We start from the raw sequence: 20,662 nt of genomic DNA, 5'->3' as shown, positions 1-20,662 counted from the left end.
CTCATAAAAAATGTCTTCCTTATGTCTCATCTAAACCTACCCTTTTCAGTTTAAAACAGTTGCCCCTTGTCCTGTCATTACAGGTCACAATAAAAAAAAAAAATCTCCATCTTTCTTACAAGCTTCCTTTGCAAGGAAAGGCCACAAAAAGTCTCCCCGGAGCTGCCTTTGTCTCCAGGCTGAGCAACCCCAGCTCTCTCAGCCTTTCTTCATGGTAGAGGTGTTCCCTCTGATCATTTTCATGGCCCTCCTCTGGACCTACTCCAACAGGTCCATGTCTTTCCTGTACTGGGGAGCCCAGAGCTAGAAGCAGTACTCCAGGTGGGATCTCACCAGAGCATCATTTCATACACATCCAATACAGTTTTGGGTTTCTTTGTTTTTGTTGGGTTTTTTTGGTCAGAGTTTAACATCTTGAAAACAATATCCATGGAAGAACTGTGGGACTGTTTCAATGTAAAATCATGTATATGTAAAATCATGGGAATCAACGTGATCAGAACACAAAATTTCATAAAAACAAGGGTACCCAATATTCACCTATACATGCTATCTTTTAAAACTTGAAGGATCTCTGACTGATTTGGGGGATGCATTCCGTCACATGTGTAGAAAACAAGGGGATTTTTTCATTCAGGTGTGGTTCAGAGCATCTACCAACCAGCAGTGAGAGATGAAACCAAACAAAACTTGGCAGAGAGCTAGTGTCAGAATCCCAGACGTGGCTGCCTTCTGTGTGCCAAATGTGGTAGGGATAGTAGTATTCTGGCTTACTGTACAAAAATTTGTGTATTTTACATGAAAAGGCTAAAGGTTTGGTGGTAATACAGTGGATTATTTTTCACTTACTGAAATGTACACTCAACTGCCAGTTAAAAGATTCTGGCTAGTGCTGTCAAACAAGCAATTTCCTTTCAAAGTAATGCTGTAATTAAAACTAGTACTAGAGGGCATTCAGAACACAATGGGACTGCTTCTCTGATTGTAACAGAGATGTAAAGAAGTAATTGAACAGATAATTTTGTTCATCTGCAATTATCGTTACAATATGGATCAAGTAAATTACACATTGGGGGTACCTTGTGTGGCTGCGCATGCAAAGTGAGTGTAGTTCTACCCTCACATTTAACTGACATACATAAGTGTGTTCTGCCACACTTCCCATTCTAGCCACATTTTTTGCTACATCCCTTATGGTGAAATTGGTAGTCATGGAGCCACAAAATAAGCAGCACCCCTCCTGGATGAGGAGGGCAGGGAAGCAAGGCAAAGGGCTACCGCTTAAAGTGACTCTAACTCATAAACCAATAGGTAAAACAACTACTCCAAAATAACAACTTTATCTTGTATTACCCTCAATGTTTTTCTTCTGTTTGTATTCCTCTCCTTTAGTTTTACACAACTTAATTCCAAAGCCTTGCAATATATCCTCCTATTCACCAGCTGTCACCCAGCATTTACCTTGCACATACTTCACCACTAACTTGGTCCAATGCTTCCTACAGAAGTCACAGAGCACATAGCTCTGCTGTCAATATCTATCACCCTTTCTCTTGCCACACCATAGGACCCCTCACACCACCAAAGCAAGTCCTGTCTTACCTCAAACTACTTCATATCAGCAGCCAGATTTAGGGAACTGAAGACAAACTTCCATACCATACCAAGAAGGAGGAGTTACAGTTTAGGTGGCTGACTGAGATACCTTCACAGCCAAACCCTTTAATTTCAGTCCTGATAGAGGGACCAGACCTGACATAACTCAGAGTGCTGGGACACCAGGTGAAGCACAATCACAACTGAGACAAGCATTAACACCTTCCTAGCACTAAGGCAGGAGGTCTGTTTTCACAATAAAAATGTGTCCAAAAGCAGCATGATTGGGGCTGCCCTGGTAGGGAAGAAAAGCCACAAGCCAGTGTGACCCTACACTGGCAGGGCAGCGCCAGCCCAGAACTAAGTTTTCCACCTTTTATAATACTTTAGTTCTGGTTTGCCCAGCTATAAAACATAGCACCAGAGTTTGAAAGTTTCATACAGTTTGTTTCAAGTCCAAAAACTACTGCTTATACTATGGAAGAATATTTATTTAGTTATACAGCAAGAAGTGTTTGTTAATAGCATCCCTAGTTTAGCAATATGTCTCTCAACTGTCTTCAGTTTAGATCATGGAACTAAAAGAATCACACTTAGATTTGTTCATTATATTACAAATTCTAAGCACATTAATGGTAATTTCTCTTATAAGAGTTTAGCAAATTTCAACTTTTCTCACATGATTTCTTCACATCTTTTTTTGTAGTTAATCAATTTACTAAAATACTCCAGTTTTGCTTTTTATGCATAGTGTAAAGGTAGGAGATTGAATTCACATTTTCTGGGATTTCAGAAACTGTCCAGCTTTTGTTTTTGTCCTTAGCTGCTTGAAAAAATAAATACATCTTCACAAGCTACAAGGTCTTCTATATATCTCCTTGCATCTCTTTGATCATGCTCCTCCAACTATTCTGTAATCCATTGGTAATTATAACTTCTTAGCTTCTTTAGCCTAAAAGGGACCAATTTACCACAGACTGTCAAGAGTCCAATTACTGACAGGGATGGAGATACCTCTTTCCAATTAAAGTGACTGATTTCATGTAAATCCTTGTAATATTTCACTTTTTAATTAGGTACATCCTTATCAAACACAGAGGTTCACCCTCATTTTATTTTCTACCCAGAGAATGAAATACAAGGAACATTAATCATACACCAATATAGTGCCAGATCTAATAACACTTTCGGCATACTTTGACAACTTCTAATCCATCAGTGTATGATGCATTTTATTCCTGTTTCATTCCAAACTTTTACTTGAAAGTCAAGAATAAGCTTAAAGTTTTTACATCCAAACATCCCTGGGTACATCTAAAAATATTAAGCCAGTTACAAGTTGAAAAGAAGAACAGGATTAATTGAAACAGAAACAGGAAAAAAAAATAAGGAAATATAGAGTGTCAGCTGACACAGGGGCAGGACTGTCCACACTGCTGTCCATATGAATCTTTCATCTCCACTGGAACTACTAGTTAAATAAGGATGTGGCAACCCAGACTTCTAATTCTTACTTAATTCTTTTGCCAGGCTTAGAGATCGTACCACAACTACTATGGAAAGACCCTATCATTGACAACTGACAGCAGTCCCCTGGGACAGGGTGCCTTCCTGGTCTACAGTTCTTTTCACTTGAGCTAAAGCACTCCCCACTGCGCAAAGCAGAAACAGAGGGAGTGTACAACCTCCTCCTCAGCAGCTTTCTCTTTTTAGGCCAGGCCTGGGAAAGACAGTGGCCAGGGACTTTCACAGTCCAAAGAAAGCTAGCAACTGCTTCTGTGAAATCCAATAAAAAAAAGCTAGGAGATGTAATGGAGACAACTCACTAGAAGAGGTATTTTAAACAGTATTCACTGAGAAGAGCTCATCTTACAATTTTCTCTCTACATGCGCAAACTCAGATGAGGCCAGTATTTCACTTGTATTTTTCAACACATTTGAATGCCTCAGGAGTATTCATATCACACCAAGAAAAGCCATAATTCCAAACACTGCAATTATTGACCCAGCTTGGAAACACTGACATGAGGGAAACAGACCAGGACTCTCAGCAACCCCTTGCTGAAATACCTCCTACTAATCTGATGAGGGAAAGTGGGATTTCTCTGTCCACCATGGCTCAATACCCTGATTACATTTTTCAGGGATGCAGCTTGGAATGGTAGAACTGTTGCATATGTGAGTCTGAAAAATCTCAAGTAACTAATTCATGAGGCACATGCTCCAGTCTTCCCAGCATTCCTGCACCCCCCTCACATGATATTCAGTCAATCACTCCTTGCTAATACAGTCTTCACTCTGCATTTTGCCTTCACATGATTTTTGCCTTTCTGGGTAAAAAAAAAGTCTTTAATTGACAAGATGCTAGGCACAATTCAGAAGCAGCGAAGAGGTTCCCTGTGGGGTTCATGGATTGGCTGCATACAGCAGTGCAAGCTCTTTTGTAATCACATGTAAAAGCATACCTGCTAAGAGGAATGCAAGGCTATTAAAAAATAGAAAGGTTTACACACTTTTGGAAGGAGATATAAGCCACAGCTACTGTTTAAAACAAGTACAGGAAATTTGGAGGAAGTAGAATTTTAGAAAGTTAAAAAGCTTAATATGGAACCTGAATTAGATCTTCACAATTACCAGGGCAAAAAAGTGTTCTCAAAGCCTTCTCATAATACTACTCTTGTTCCCATACTAGTTGTAGTAAAGCCTATTTTCAGAAAGAAATAAAACATAAATGAGGGATGCTTGCTTTTTAGGAAAAAGGATGATACTGGAATCTAAAATTCTAACACACATTATGCATGACTTCACACCCTGGAAGTGACAAAAACAAAAGCATCAGACACATTTGTACTTCATGGCATGCTGTGATTAAGTTTTATTTTCTTCATCCGATTTGTTTAATTACTTTGAGATACACTAAGTTCACAAAAATCTCAGAACAGTAGTCATAAAATGATGACTTTTCAGAGAGGAATGTAACTCAACCCTAGCACAACTCCACTGACTTGCTGTGAGCACCAAGAAAGGGACAGTCAGTCCATCATTATCATTATTAAACTGTTAACACTGTACTGGTGTTACCTAAAAAAATCAAAAAGTCCCAATCTTGTACCAAAGTGTTTACAGTCTGAAACCAGCCACAGTAATGCTAAACACTATGATACTAGCAGGTAGCTTCTACACAGTCAAAATAGGAGGCTAGTGTTAATATACAGTCATAGGCAGTAAATTCACAAGCTGAGAAGGAAAGTAACTCAAGGGTACTATAACAGAAGATCTTCTGAAGATCTTTGCATAACCACAGTTCCTTCTCTAGCGCAGAGTAATCAAAGTCTGGAATAAGCCAGAAGGATCAAGTGAGAAAGTTGGATCAGAAGTGTGATGTAGCATCACGAAAAAGGCAGAAGTCAAGACTTCCATTTACTCCAGCTGGGCAAAGCAATACAAAAGGCTACGTACAAAAGGCTACAGAACTGAAGCAATGAAAAGGCAGAGAAAATACTGGAGCAATTAGAGAGGGAATACATTTAAGAAGCACCAGACAAGGAAGTCTGCTGCACTTTGGGCTAGGAAGTCAGTGCAGAGAAAGTCACAGATCCATTGAGCGGAATACAGCAATTCAGTTTGGCACAAGGTTAACAAATTAAAAACAAGTTTTTGGCAGGAGCAAATATGCGCACTCCAAAAAAAGAATATAAAATTAATAACCTAGGGAAGTTTAATATACAAAATGTATATGAGAAATAAACAACATCTTATAAATTGATTTAATAACAAACTCATGCATCTTAGCTTTAAACCAATAAATGATAAATATGAAAAAAGGCCCAGTCCTACAGATTTTAACCACAATGGGTATTGCTACACGGAACTGTTGTGATAGGACTTCAAGCACGGGAGCAGAAGTCTAAAGGCAATGTCCTCAAATTAGGAAGAAACATTAATTCCTAAATACTGCTGGTGGTATACTGTTGGAATATATCCGATAAACCAATTAGATATCCTTGCTGGTGGTACACTGTTGGAATATATCTGATAAACTAGATGTCCTTAGAGAACACTTAACATTAGTTCTAGCTTCACTGTGCAGTCACAGAGTATTTGTAAAGCATTACAGAAAGCTTATGACAACTTTTGCCTCCTGAAGTTTAGTGAAAACAAGTCATTGCTGAAGAAGTCATTTGTGACGAGAAGCAAGAAACAGACTCAGATCTATAGCATCTTACAATGCTACTCATGTTTTAACTACACATTAAGAATACTGTTTTGCAAATTTTGGAGCCAATCTTGATCAGTCTGGGGATCTTCACCTTCAGTGAAGCCCCAAGGCTGCCAAGTCATTGCAAGATTGGGCCTCAATCCCATGCAGTTAACTAAAATAGCTACAAGAATCAAAACAAAACATAACTTGTGCACTACAGCTGTGCAGTACCACAGTAACTTTCAAACCCTTCAGCTTTTATTTCATAGATGTTCAGCATGGCTCTAACCCATGGGCTTTTATGACTGATGCATCTGCATGAAGCTTCTCATGAACGTTGCAAGCTTCTGAACATCTTCTACGGTCACTGCATTATATAAAGAGGCACGGATTCCTCCCACAGATCTGAATTGAAAAGAGAAGGGGAGAAAAAAAAATAGAAAGGTTTCGTAAATTCTAAAAAAGAGATTAATAATGTTCACAGGCATTTAAACCTACCCCTACTCCAAAGGGATAAAATTCACATTTTATGTGAATGAGAAGCAACATTAATTCTTCAAGGCAACCATGCAGTCTAGAGAAACTCAGTATTTATTAGTTATTTACCGCTCCAACACTGTAGCCCTGTGAAATCAAAAAGCTGCCTTTTTTAATCCCACAAACACCACTGAACATAGGAAGGTTTTCTTGCAACCAGGTAAACAAGCCGTGTAATGAAAGGCTTTATACAGTGACAGAATCTGACCTTAAGAGTCACCTTCTCTGACATTTGCACAGAGCCAGATTTACCAAATTGGAGAAGGAAGCAGAATTAAGGAGAAAGCTCTCTGAGCCCCACCACACCTAAGCAGTAGTTGAGCCACCAGCAGTCTTTGATTAGCCTCTAGACTGCTATTCCCAACTGATGCCAAATCAATATGAGGAACAGCCTGTGAGTGAGAAAGGCTGGTAAGTCAACGCAGAGTGCCTGCTGCTGTATCACTGCAGTAATTTTATTCTGCACAGGAAAGATTCATCCAATTAATACATACCGATGCCCTTTCAGAGATATCATGTTAAGTTCCACAGCTTTCTCAAGAAATTTCTTTTCCAGCACTTCATCACCCTTGATACTGCCAATACGGAAAGGAACATTCATTCTGCTTCGGTTCTTTTTCTCCACTGGACATCTAGAAAAGTTGCAGAATGTAATGATTAACCCATTTTGTGCTAAATTTAAATATTAAGCTATACATAATTTCAGAAAGTGAATAATTGCATCTGTTTAGCACCGAAGTCATTCCTCCGTGGCTGAAAAGGTCATTACTTCTATGAAAGAAAGCAGCCTTCCTTTTTTAACCAAGTATAACAATGGAAACAGTAAGTAGAATGCTTATTAACCCTTCCTGACATACTCAAAATTGCCAGAGAGGAATGCACAAGAGGTTTGTAAAAAGACCCAATTTAAAAAAGATATAATAAAAAAACACCCCTCCACCCATGACAGCCTCAGTTACATTCCCTAGGGTAAGTGAAGTTAGTCACAGTGAACTTTAAGTCTCAAGCAGTTTCTTCTCTTTATCTTCAAAGACTGACACACTTAATTTTTATGTGATGTAGATTCTTGCAGGGATTCATTAGGAATAAGTTCTTACAAAGTACATGTAAATTTCATACCTATTATTATTCTATTTGACAAAGAATGGATATCATTCTTTTTTAGTTCCTCCCTCGTTCCTTTGTACAGATGTCTCCATTATGAAGAGAAAAAGATCAATCATTGTATCTGCCAATGCAAATTTTCTGCTTCAGATGCAACCAGGAAAACACTCTTCAAAAAGGCCTGTGCTTGTAAGCATTCCCACATCTGAATAGCCGTAACTACGCTATAGTTTTTAGAAAATCCAGTTGCTACTAGGCAATCTGACATTACTCAGTGCACAGACTTTGGAAAGCAAACTGCAAATGGCACACAGCACTTTGTGGAAAAAAGTCTCCATTTGCTAAATGGCTTGCCATACTGCTTACCCAGTGAAGCATGCCACAGATTAGGTGGCACATTACAGCTCAGAAGGCAGCTTCAAATAGGTCTTCCTTTTAGTCATAGATACAATAAAAAAAAAAAGTCTTAACTGTATTACTTAGTAAGATGCATACAGCTCAGTTAGTGAAGCTTGCTTTGCCTTCCCAATTGACTATTTACCATCCCATCTGCATTGCATTTCCCACTCACAGCCTTACAGACCAGCTTGCCAGAAACAGATTTCTATTTGTCACAAAATGTTTTTTCAAGGCTTCATTTGCTTACTGAGGTTTATGAAAAACCCTCAGGATTTCAGTAGAGTAGGATCACAATCCTGATCATGACAATGCTAAAGGCAAAGCTGTTCTCATTAACTAAATGGATAAGCAGAATGTATTCAATATTATGATGAAACCATACCCCTGCCAATTAAGGTTGCAGCCAGCTTTAATTTAAAATCCAAATTTAATTTGCCCTATCCTAACTTTGACTTGAAAGTTAATTAGGTCCCAAAACTGTTGATTTTTTACTAAAGGAAAGTATTTTGCAGTTTCATAGTCAATTACTAGTTTTTGAGCTTGGTGAATATTAGAATTATTCCGAATTACAACATCAGCTTTTAACTATACATATTCTGGGTCTTGTGAGCTCAAAAATGCCTTGCAACAGCATGTAAAAATCAGAGAGTTAAACATGCTTTGGAAAACCTTCAAAAAAATTGAAGAAAAAAACCATACATAAAGAAATGTATTACATTTTTATTACATCTAGGTCTGATCTTCCTCCTATTTCAGAAAGTGTTTCAGAACTTAACACAGCCTAGTAAAAATGCTCTCCTTGACAGAGAAAAAGCAGAGTGTGACTACTGAAAGAGATGGTATGAAGAATATGATGCAGAATTAGTCTCTACAATTTCTTACAAGCCACCTTCTCTGTTTTGGGCTGTATTTCCCCAAGAGATTCAGTAAGCATACAAACCCAGAATCTGCATATCTGGTTTTTGTATACTTTTCTCCTAGGCTCCTGCATTTTATTAATATTAATGTGCTTCACAACTGATCTATACAGGATAACTTGAAATAACTTCCTACTGGAATGAGATTCATCCTTGGATAGTTATCAAGTGAATGGTTTGCATAAATATTTCCTGTAGGATTCCTCAAAATTTCTATATACTGAAAAGGTAACTTAAAAAATAAGCTGCAATCAGACTCTTAAGTTATGAATATGTTTGGCTCTGCAACAAGTATTGAAACCAAGGAGAAAAACACAGCAACTTACACATAGAATCCATTAGATTTGTCTATAATGTCATAAATCATTCGTGATTTGATTAAACTAAGTTTATCCATAGCTGCAGCTCCACCATTATTCTTTATCCATTCCAGTACTAATCCCATGATATAAATACTGCAAGAGGAAAAAAACATTTTTCAGTCAGTTTATTAAAAAAAAGTTCTGTTTAAGAGTTCACAACATGTTTCAGATACAAAATGTTATGTTTGGTTTTAGGGTGGTTAACAACTCAGAATCTGGACTATTTTACAAATTATGACAATTCTAAGCAGGCAATGTTTTTTGGACACAGATGAAATATCCTGAAATTTAAATGCTACACAAATCTGTTGGACCAAACTTAATCCTTTGCACCACAGAAGGACAAGTCCTGCAGATTTCCTGCAGTCCTGCAGGGCTACCAAGGACATCCCCAGACATGCTGCGTGGACTAACAGTTCACTGAACACACAACTGTCTGTCAAGTCCCAGAAAGAGTTAGCACAAAAGTTAGTAGCATCCACACTGTGAAGCTGCTCTAGCAAAGATACAGGGGTGAATCTCAAATGTATGTACATTAATAATGCCAGAAATCTAATCACATTTTCACAAATGTTAAAAATAAAAACTATAATCCCATTTATGTCAAAAAAACCACATTTGCCCACACCAACAGTGAAGTTTAGCGAAACAAATAATGATGTATCACACTTAGTTATTACCATTCAAGTTCTACGTAAAATCTGGAAGCCTACTGGCATCACATGGCTTGGGACCAAGTATTTCAATGCTAGTTACTAAGTGCAACATAAAAAAATCCCTGAGGCCTTTTGCCTTTGTGCTTTTGCTACAAAACTCAGCTTGTTCAAGTTCAGGCATTTCCCACGACTACACCACTTTACATAAAAAACTGTTCACAAGTTTTCATGGCATATTTCCAACAAGTTTGCTTTTTTTAATCCCTTCATTACAGATTCCAAGGGCACGCTCAAAGAACAGTACCCTACAAGTTTCCCTAACACAAATCTAGCAGTAGGTTGTTTTAAACTTTGCTACTTTCTCAGGGGATGCCAGCATCAAATCTTTGAACACTGCAGAAGGACCGCAGAATAACTGAGGTTACAGATTGCCTTTTATGCAAAGCACCTTACAGCTTTGAGATCACAATCTTGCCACATTTATGACAGAACGCTGTCAACTACCCCAGTGTAAAGGATTTAAGTGAAGTATAGCCTATGACCTTGCCTAATATATAGGGCCACATTAACCTCTTGCCCTCACTTCCTTGAGTGAAAATTTTTGGACAAGTAAAGTTTAAAGAAGTCAGCCTTAGAGTCATCCACAAACCCCAGCCAGGTGAAGTCTTTTATCCGTCTTTCATCTCAGTCAAAATAATGTTTCTGGAGCAATTTTAAATGCAAAATGCATTCTGGAGCTTGGAAATGAGATTTTTATAGCAAATTCATTGTTAATTTTAGCAAAGGATATTAGGGTCAAAGAGTCGAGCTCTGAGTGCCAAGAGGTTAAAGCCATTAGCATCACCTTAATTTAATTTAACATCCTGCTGAAGTAGCTTTTGCAAATTCAGTTAACATTTCCTGCTTGTTTGCCAGCAAACCACTAGAGAGCGTGAGGAAGAGAGTAGAGAAAAATTGAACTAAGAAGCTTTGCCAGTTCCTAACAAAAACTGGAGCAGGCATTTAGAGGCAAGCCAAACAGATGTGCACCCTGCCAACATTTCAGTCTGTGTTACATTCTGGATTCTGGAGCATACTCCAATGTGGGTCTGCAGCATGAAGTGAAATCTGGCAAGGCAGTGAACAGAACTTTATTTTCAGCTCCCTTAATCTCCCACTACCCTGTTAATGTTACTGACAGATACTGAGTTACAGCTAAAGCAGCACTTTCTTTTCAGAAGTTCTCTGCAGTGGCTAAAATAAAGATGCAGAATTTAATTTGTTTTGCTTTTCAAACCAGAGGAGCAACACTGTGTTCAAGTGCTGAGATTAAGTGGAACTTTGGTTTTTCAAATGGAAATAGCTTTGTACTTGGAAAACATGAATGGCTGGATTTAAAACCTGGCATGTGCAAGTACACAGCGTCCAAAACAGTATGTGTGACTTGGCAGTCAGGAAAATAATCGGTTATGAAATAGAGGCTTTATCAATTACTGGGAAAAAAAGACACACATACAGCCCACATTACAAAGCTACAATCAGAAAAACGACAAAAATATGGCAACATTGTAAGGTTAATTCTTGTCTTAGGAGCAGCCCTAAGGATACTGGGTGGACCCAGCCAATAGGGCAGACGGGCTGACAGCAAGAGTACATCATTACAGCACTACTCTACAGTATGCATGCTCCTTGGGAAAACTAGTTGGGCATTGTAAAATCTGGAATAAACATATGCTCACAAGATTTACTGTTCTTTTGATAAATTAAGTGCCCCTATGTCATTGCAATAGCACACCCCATAGTGAGAATCAGCAGATTCAGAGATACAATTAGTATCACTTAAAAGTCTACTGAATTTAAGTAAGTGATGACATTAAGGTAGGCTTTATACACAGGAATCACTGTACTTTATGCCTGTACAGTGCATTTAATATCTGCTGGACATCATTAGGGAACTTAACTTTGCAGATTCTGGCATGTACAAAAAAGCTGTAAGAACTGAGATTAAACATCAATAAAAGATTACATTATCAAATTATCTGAATCAAAGGGAAATCTTATCTTTCTTTGAAAGTACAAATCATTATTTTCAAAGTAATTTAAAAAACTTCTGGGAAAAAAAGGATACCTAGTTTCAAGATTTTCTTTTTTTTAAATAATTATTTTAGTAGACATTGGTATAAAAATGCTCCAGATTAAGAATGAGTAGACACTACTGGCTCAACACCTAAATATGCCAGTAGCAAAACATTACTTCACTAGCTATCAAAAGTTAGCAGATAGTAATTTTAAAAGAGCAAGCTGTAGTCTGTTCTGCTTCTTGCATACATGAAATCACCAGGTACATGCCAGTTTTATGATCCTGATTGCTAGCAATGATTATGAAGCTAGACCAATTTTATTTTTGGATGTGTCAAGTCAGACACTGAGGTGGTACTCAAAGAAATATCGAAAGTTATACTAGAGAATAAAAGAAAGCAATGATTAAAATGCCTTTTAAAAAAATTCTTTTACAGTTTCATTTCAAAACTGACAGTAGTGAATGAGGTAGCTAGAACAAAAAAAACATTAAAAAATTAAAAGTAATACATAGCCTTGTAATATTTTATATTATTAAAACCTTTAATAACAATAATATTTACTATTTTCCAGCAAAGAAAATCAATAGGGATCTGGAGGTTCAAATGCCGAAAACAACCTCAGGAAGAAATTAAATCAAATCTGTACTAAGTGTTCAAGAAGCAAGACTAAGTGCCAGAATACCTACTTGCAATGATAGAAGCATCACTACTGAATTGGCTAGAGCTGCGTTCACCTAAGTCAGAACTGGATCCTGAAACTTCTACAATGGAATTACAACATACAATATTTACTTCTAAAAATACTGTCCTTTATGGCTGAGTCCCACTAGGCAACCTCAAAGCCTACTACAGTCTCTTGGCTGGACACTTCCCATGTTTTTACAGGAATCATGCAAAACACACCAACGTATCAGTGACTTGAAGGCACTCAACTTCTGAAACTTTTCTCGGTAAGAGCAGCAGATGGCAGTGCAGAAGCTTTCTGAATAAGAGCGATTAAATAGCAGGGTAAATACCTGTAGCATGGTGGAGTGTTATACAAGGAGCCATTCATTGCTTGTGTTTTGTAATCCAGCACTACAGGACATTCTTTCAGTGCAAATCCCAGCAAGTCCTCACGTACTATTACAACAGTAACTCCAGCACAGCCAATATTCTTCTGAGCACCAGCAAAAATTACGCCAAACTTTAACAGGAAGAAGAAAAGAAGGAGTTACTACATGCATTCACTAGCAGGTCTTATAACTGAGTAATACATCAATATCACCATACAACAGGCATACAACTCAGCTGAACAGGTTGGAGAATGTGTCAAAAATAAGCAAGTTGTAGGTCAAAGAAGAGTTAGAAGGTCTGATTTCGAAGTGCACTTATAGCTACAGTTGTTATCCCATGTACATCTATTACCAGAACCATGTATCTTGATTCAGCTGACGAAGAACATCACAACAAATTTCCCAATGATTTGCTAAGTGTTTATTTAGTAGTCACAAATAATGCTCAAGGCAGTCTGTCCCAATTTCACACTATTCCAAGCAAATTTACTAAAAATAAATTCATACATACATTACAGTTTTTTTAACCAGTCTGGTATTTCAGAACAGAGATCATATAATCCACCTGTTCAAAGAGGCAGATCAGGAAAGGCCAAGATGAATGCACTAACAGTTGCCCCTTCTTTTTGCTACACACAGATAAGAAAGGTCAAACACGCTATTCCACTAGTCAGTAGCACTTCCCATTCATAACACACTTTACAAACATGAGCAAGTACTGTGTTCTGCCTCTGTATTATCTATGAAGCAGACACAGTAACTGCGAGGCACAGGAAGCTTTAGCAGCTTAAAACGGGTTACAGATTTTCCATGTAAGAGGCAGGATCAAAAATTCTGATTCACAGTACCCTGCTATAGCCATATACACTATCTACAGACTAAATATGATTCAGCAGATATCTTTTTCAGCTACAGCATCAGTGAAGACCACACAGTAGACAAATAATCTTAGACAGCTATGAACATGAATAATTTCAACATATTTCAATATGATTTTACTGGAAAAAAAAAAAGGACAACAGATAGATGTCAAACTTTAAATTTCAACATTTGTATCCACCATCAGATACCCAATTAACAAAATATGATTTCCTTAATTTCACTGCTCCTCAGGTCTGGCCATCCAGACATTTCGAAGTGCCTAATTATATGCATTCAAGCTTGAAAATTCTTTGTGCAGCCACTGTGTCCAATACTGTACCTTGGAAACATCCACAGGTCTGGACAGGAAGTTTGATGACATATCACAAACCAAGACTGTCCCTTTGACATCAGGTACAAAGTCAAACTCCACACCATGAACAGTCTCATTAGCACAGTAATAGACATAAGACGCATCTGGATTAAGATTCCAAGTGCTTGGGTCAGGAATGTCTGAGACAGACAAAAAAGAAAACCAAAGGTCACTGGAGACAAGTAATTTTCCTGGTATGCAATTGTACTTGAACACAGGACTTAAGTGCAAACCCATAACAATTTTGCCATATAAAGTATTAATTAGCTTGTTACCAGGAAGATATAAATTAACTGCAAAGGAAACAACACCAGTGCATTCCCAAAATTCTGTGGTAAGCCATCATTAAGCTTGCAAACACTCTTCTGGTTTTCAGCACTTAATTCCTGAAGGTATTTTCATCAAGTTTGCAATCCTAGACTACAAACTACTGCCTTAGGGGTCCAAAACAGCATTTCAGAGAAATTCAGGCGCTGGGTCCAAGAATCCTCCTGGTGCCTTTGGAACCACAGAAGCATCCAAATTCTCACTGGCAAAGTTCTCTAAAGCTGTGTTTCTGAGCATCCCCAGAAGCTTTTCACTCTTGCCCAAGCTGAACACAAGGTTATCTACCTACATCCCATTTAAGCCTGGCAACTGATTTACAAAACTAAGATTTCCTTTGTCAACAGGTAATATACAGGCATGCCCTGACAGCACAGAAAAGGTTTTGCGTAGAACAAATGGTTGCTCTTCCTTTCTTCTCTCCTCCAAAACATGAGGCAGAAGAAGTGCTGCTATTGCCTCCACCATTATTTACTGCCTCTCCCCTTATCTTCAGCTGCCAAATGGTGAATACACTCCCCTAGACTGGGAATTTGTAGGTTCAGTTCCTTCCTGCACCTCAGAGGCTATAAACTTATCTTCCAAGTGAGTGCCCTTATCACCAGTTAATATACTAACTCATATGGGGATATTCTTCATCTTTCCTGTTGTCACCCTTCCAGTTCAATGCTACAATTTGGACCAGAGGGAAAGAAGTGAGCATGACTAGCAGGAGTAGAAACCAGAACTTAAGTGTCTCTACTTCCAAGAATTATTTATGTATACCCAGTGGCAGATTACACACTTAAAATGTTCTTGAAACAGACTCGCTCAAAAATTCCCAATGCCTCAATTAAAGTTAACCTTTTCTTCTTTCTGCACTGTGGTCATTCAGATTGTTACATCCAATAACAAGCTTCAAGAGCAAGAGTTGAAAATGCCCCTTCTATTCCAGAGCCAACTGCCTGTTATGACACATGAATGGGGAAGATAAGTATTTGGGAACCCCTGAAAGTAGGTAACAAAATGCAGGTCTCCTATCTCCTGGGGCAACAAGGTTAAGATCCCAGACATGCTTCTAAATTTCAGAGCAATCTCATTATTGAGTGTACCTGAAACTGAAATACCTTGCAATATCCCTGCAAATAGCTTAAGAACTCAGTTAAATAACAACAACAAATCAGAGAGCCCAGACCATTTCCCTACTGATACACATTTGCTTCTTGCCACTTATTTTCTGGGATCTGCTCAGCCTAGTTTCACAATTCTTTTCTGGTGGAGACTGTTAAGTCATCTAACAGATCTCCCAGTGATGAACATGGAGAGATGTGGCAGGCAATCTTTTGACTGCTGGGCAGTCAGCTCTAATTAACATTCAATAACCCAACAGCTGAGTTAGACCAATTTTTAAAGCAATTCAGAAAGCTAAGCATTCACATGGATGGATGTAATCATCAACTTACTTGTATAGGTTCCTAGTTTTGGATGAACAATATTCACTTTGGCATACTTCTCTGCTTCTTTAGCTGCTTTTGCTGACCAAGCTCCAGTAACCACATAATCTGCATGTCTTCCCTCCTTTAAACCAATAAGATTAAGTGGGACTGCACTGAACTGACCAGATCCACCTCCTTGGAGGAAAAGAACTTTGTAGTTTTCTGGTATATTTCTGCATGCAAGACATAACCATTTATATTATTCCCAGAAGACATGATGCATACTACTCGATATCATGCATTTAACAGCAACTGAGGAAGAACACTGTCATTTTAGAAGACTCTTTGCCAAGAGGTCAAACCAAATCCCATTAACAACTTAAGATTAATGCTATACATTTTACTGATAAAAATTTGCTGAAAATAAGCTTTTTTCCTGCCTTGGATAGCATTAAACAAATTCACTCCTGAGTAGCTCTACTGGTGTAGAGTATACACACACTTGAAAGATACTCCAGCAGAATTAATGCTCACTTGTAATTTTGTCTATTGCTAGCTTCATAGCTTTTCTGTCAGGCTAAGAACTTCACAACAAAGTACTCAAAGCAGAATTCAGCTTTGAGACCCTTCAGTTTGAAAGTGCAACTAGATAGTAAATTGTACATGCAAAGCAAGTGTCATAAGGAGTTGTTCATACAGTCACAAAAAGCACTTGCTGAAATTATTCATTAAAACCCCTCTGTCAATGACTCACAGCCAGTCACAGCCAGAATTAATCTTTTATATGAAATGACCAACATTTTTAACTATGAGAACACTAATTCTCAGACACAATATATTTATGTCAGATTTTTAAAAATGTGTCACACTACAAATAGGAAAACGGCTCCTGATCAGTGATTCTAAAGCATATCCATAGACCTTATCTTAATAAAATCAGACTGATTAGTAGTATAGAGGTGATCTGTACATTACTCGAGAACTGATTTCTATTGTTTCCACTTATGCCCTTCATTAATTCTATGAAGGTGATAAAAATCAAAATTTCAGAGGAAAGTCAACTACTCAGTGTATAGTAGACACACAAAAAGTATTGTAACCTAATAAAAGCCCTTTGTCATACTCAAACAAATCAGCATCAAAATGAACAGAAGACCAATGTTCTTTCCAAGATTATTACTCTCAGACACAGTATCTAAACAAAAAAAAAAACATAAAAACAAACACACAAACAGGTGCTTTCAAGGAAAGGTCTCCACATTAGTCATTATTGGTGCAACTAGCACAAGCATAACATAAAAATAAGCAGGAAGTAATTCACTTACAGCAACTCACGCATGAGATTTTCAGCTGTATTCAAAATTTTTGTGAAATCTGAGGTTCGATGGCTCATTTCTTTGGTGGAAAGAAAAGTAGAAATAACATGAAACAAAATGATAATACATGAATGCAGTTTAAAAATTGTGTTACGCTTTAAACGTTTTACACTACAGGCCCAAAATGCCTGAAGGCTCCCGTTCCCAGTTCCAACTCCTTGTTGGTTTTTTTTTTTTTTTTTTCCTTAGCCTTCCCAAATACCTACACAAGACTTATACCCCCAGTCTTGTCCAGATCCAGGCAAATCCAGTCCATTCACTTTTGGCATCCACATGACCTTACTACACCGAGGAACAGCTACATTTGCATGAAAAAAATACTCCCTAGAAAGATGTAAGTTTTCCTCACTCTAAGAATCTTCTCTGCTACTAAATCTGTAGCAAGTATAGAGTAACGTACAGGGGGTTGTTTTGTTCTTTTATTTTTAACAAGACTTCTTCATGCAGTAATCCTAATTAAACATAAAGGACACTTAATACTAATTGCTTTCATTAAATCCATATGCTTTCTTCCATCTCCAAGAGGGTACAATTTAAACATGAATCCTAATCCTGCAGAGACTGCTGCACATTCTACTTTTAGCAACCAGTTTCCCAGGATTAGTAAAATGCTGACCATCTTCTTGCATAAAATTTTCATGCAACTGCAGCTAAAAAGCCAGTCAGCTACTCACATGGCACAGGAGATACCTCCTCCTCATGACAGGAGAGCACTGCCTTCCTAATGGGAAAGACGCTATACATCAAATACACCTGAAGCAATTTGCCACATAGTATATGAGATGCCATATATGGTACCTATATACATATATACACACACGTGTATAGTATGTGTATATCTGTGTATAGTATGTGTAAATGTATACAGTATTTTATATATATAAATTTTTTTTTTATATATTGCCTACATATATATACACACACATACATACACACACACCCCTGCCCAAAGATCCAAAAGTACTAATGTTTTACATATGATTAGTTATCTTTTTTTTGTCTCTAGTCCTTTGTTTTGCATCACTGAACATCTGGCTATGTATCATTTTATGGTCTTCTGATGAATGGTAGAAAAGCAGTATGAAATATATGTCTCTGGACATACATGTTACCAGAATAAGGTATTAGAAGAGAAAAGGAGCTGAAATACCAAGATCAAAAACTCTCATTAAACAACTTGGTTAAACATCTACATTCTGAAAAAATAGAGAATTTTTAAAGTCTTACCAAGAACACTTATACCAAGTCCTTTGTAGTCCACCAGTTCTTTCTGTGCTTCTAATAACACCTAACAAAAGAAAAAATACACAAATAAATTAAGGGAATTTTCCACTATCTGGAGTCACTAATGCATCAAGCATATGCCAGCTGCTCCATGCTGCAATAACCTGACACCTGTCAAGTGAGATTAGCAGAAGTATAGCCACCAATATAATTTCGTTGTATCTAGTAGCTGAAGGCTTTTCATAAGATAGCATAATTAAATCATATACTTGTTGTGGAGACCATGTTTTAAGTTATTATTTCAACAGCTACATTTCAGAGTGATTTCTAGGAGTTGAGTGGAGCTCCCAACCTTTTACGGAACGCATTAATGTTTGTATATGTACTCTTTCTAATCAAGCATCTTAAATACCCACCCCTTCACCCTGTGTTCTTTCACTTGACTTGTGAAAATAGGCGAACACAAGGTATTGAGGAAAACAAAATGAAAAAAAAAAAAAATCACACTGGGGAATTGGATACCTCAAACTGGCTCAACAGGACAAGGCCTAGTTTCATAGAATGAAGTCCTGCACTTTTTGAAGATGAGCCTTCTCTACGTTGTTGAAAGTTAAGAAAGAAATCAAGCAAAATTTTCAGACAACCAAAAAACACAGGTCATTCCTAGAAGCCCTAGCCAGGTAATCCACTGCTTCAGCCTTCCATTCTTCTTTCTTCTCCCATAGCTCCCAAATATCAGCAAAGTGGAATTAGATTCTAACCATTGGATCGGCAGCTTCCGATTTCAGTAAATTCTTGTGTGAGAGCCAGAACGTTCTTAGTTCTTCCTAAAGAAAGCAGGAGGAGAGGGAGCCCTAGTAGAAAAGCCACCAAAACAAATGCTGTATGCATGCACCCCAGGATCTGCCAAGAAACCACGTGCTCTGGACAGTTGCAGGAACAAGAAATCTACCTTGCTGACAGGGTATCTGTCGACTGTAACAGCTGGTCACCAAGAGGTCAACCAGAAACAACTGCGCTGCTTTTGATATTAGAGATTGTAAAGTTTTGACCACGTTTCACGTGCAAACTTACCCATGCCAGAAAAGGGGGCAAAAAGTCAAAGGGAACACACAGACTATTAGAAAGTGCTTGTTAAACCTCCTGATAAAATCCAGTTCTGTTAGAAACATTCTTTATCTGACAACCTGCACATGCCTTAAAATAGACATTCATGATACACCTTATAAAAGCCCCAAAGAGCTCCATCCACCTTCTTGCTTCAGTGAGTCCGAGCGCTTCATATGTGGCATCAGCCCACAATCAAGGTGAAACAACTGTGATACAGTAGTCCATATAAGAGCACTGCATTTTCAAGAGGGGAAAACAGATTAATAATATTGGAGTTCAGCTATGCTCTCCTCAAACCCTAAACCCAGTTGTCAGTACTCCCTGTTGGAGAGTTTGATACTGCAGCAGTTCTAATAAGAGCCCCTTTTGGAATCAAGGGTTCAAGATGGAACAACAAATTTCTTTGCAGCATAATCTACAAAGGACATTTCCACGAGAAGAGCGAAAGAAAAGGAAAAAAAAAAAGCTGCTGTGTGGCAAATTTGTTTACCTAAAGAATAAAGAAACAACACATAAAATAACAAAGCCAGCTATGAAGGAAACTAAGAAGAGAACAAAAAAGTTTCCACAACACGTAACTCTTAAGTTGAAAGTCATATGCGTACGATTTGGCAGAAACCACCCCCTCTCCATATGTTGCTGGATAATCTATGGCTGCTGATGCAACCTTCCGGAGGGTTGAGTCTCCTCTATGCTCGTTACCATTTTTTAAGTAAAGACTTCTCAGGGAATTACCATGTTATTTGTCAGCTGACAAATAAGGTACTCAACACAGCCGCCCTCGCGCATCCGAGAACTTACTTTCCATCCCACAGGCGATCCAGCCCTCGAGGAACGGCCACATCGGGTCAGATTCGGAAAAAAACTCTGGGAGGGCAGTCGCGACACCCCACCGGGGCGCGCCGCCAGGACGCCGAACCGACCAGGGCACCGAACCGGGTGGGCAGGGGGAGAAGAAAGGACGCTTCGCTCCCGCGCGGCTCATCCTTGTCGCTGCTACTTGCCCGAGCGTCCCCAGCCCTCGCTTTGCCGCCGGCGCCCGCGGAAGCGCCCCCGGGCAGCCGGGCTGGGAGGCGGAACCGCGCTGCGCCG

At 38.4% G+C, this 20,662-nt stretch overlaps 1 protein-coding gene across 1 annotated transcript; it reads right to left on the bottom strand.

Moving 5' to 3' along the window:
• Positions 1-4,016: 4,016 nt before the first annotated feature.
• PSAT1 (phosphoserine aminotransferase 1) lies at positions 4,017-20,555 on the bottom strand. Its single transcript, XM_010568738.1, is given in 9 exon segments — positions 4,017-6,202; positions 6,829-6,966; positions 9,081-9,209; positions 12,849-13,018; positions 14,089-14,261; positions 15,888-16,093; positions 17,186-17,255; positions 18,464-18,568; positions 20,372-20,555. Coding segments are annotated over 9 exon segments (1,281 nt in total). The 3' UTR covers positions 4,017-6,096.
• Positions 20,556-20,662: the final 107 nt, after the last annotated feature.

Source organism: Haliaeetus leucocephalus, unplaced genomic scaffold (assembly GCF_000737465.1).
Source record: "Haliaeetus leucocephalus isolate CR32 unplaced genomic scaffold, Haliaeetus_leucocephalus-4.0 Scaffold251, whole genome shotgun sequence".
Lineage (NCBI taxonomy): Eukaryota > Metazoa > Chordata > Aves > Accipitriformes > Accipitridae > Haliaeetus > Haliaeetus leucocephalus.
This window is presented reverse-complemented; position numbering and strand designations above follow the sequence as displayed.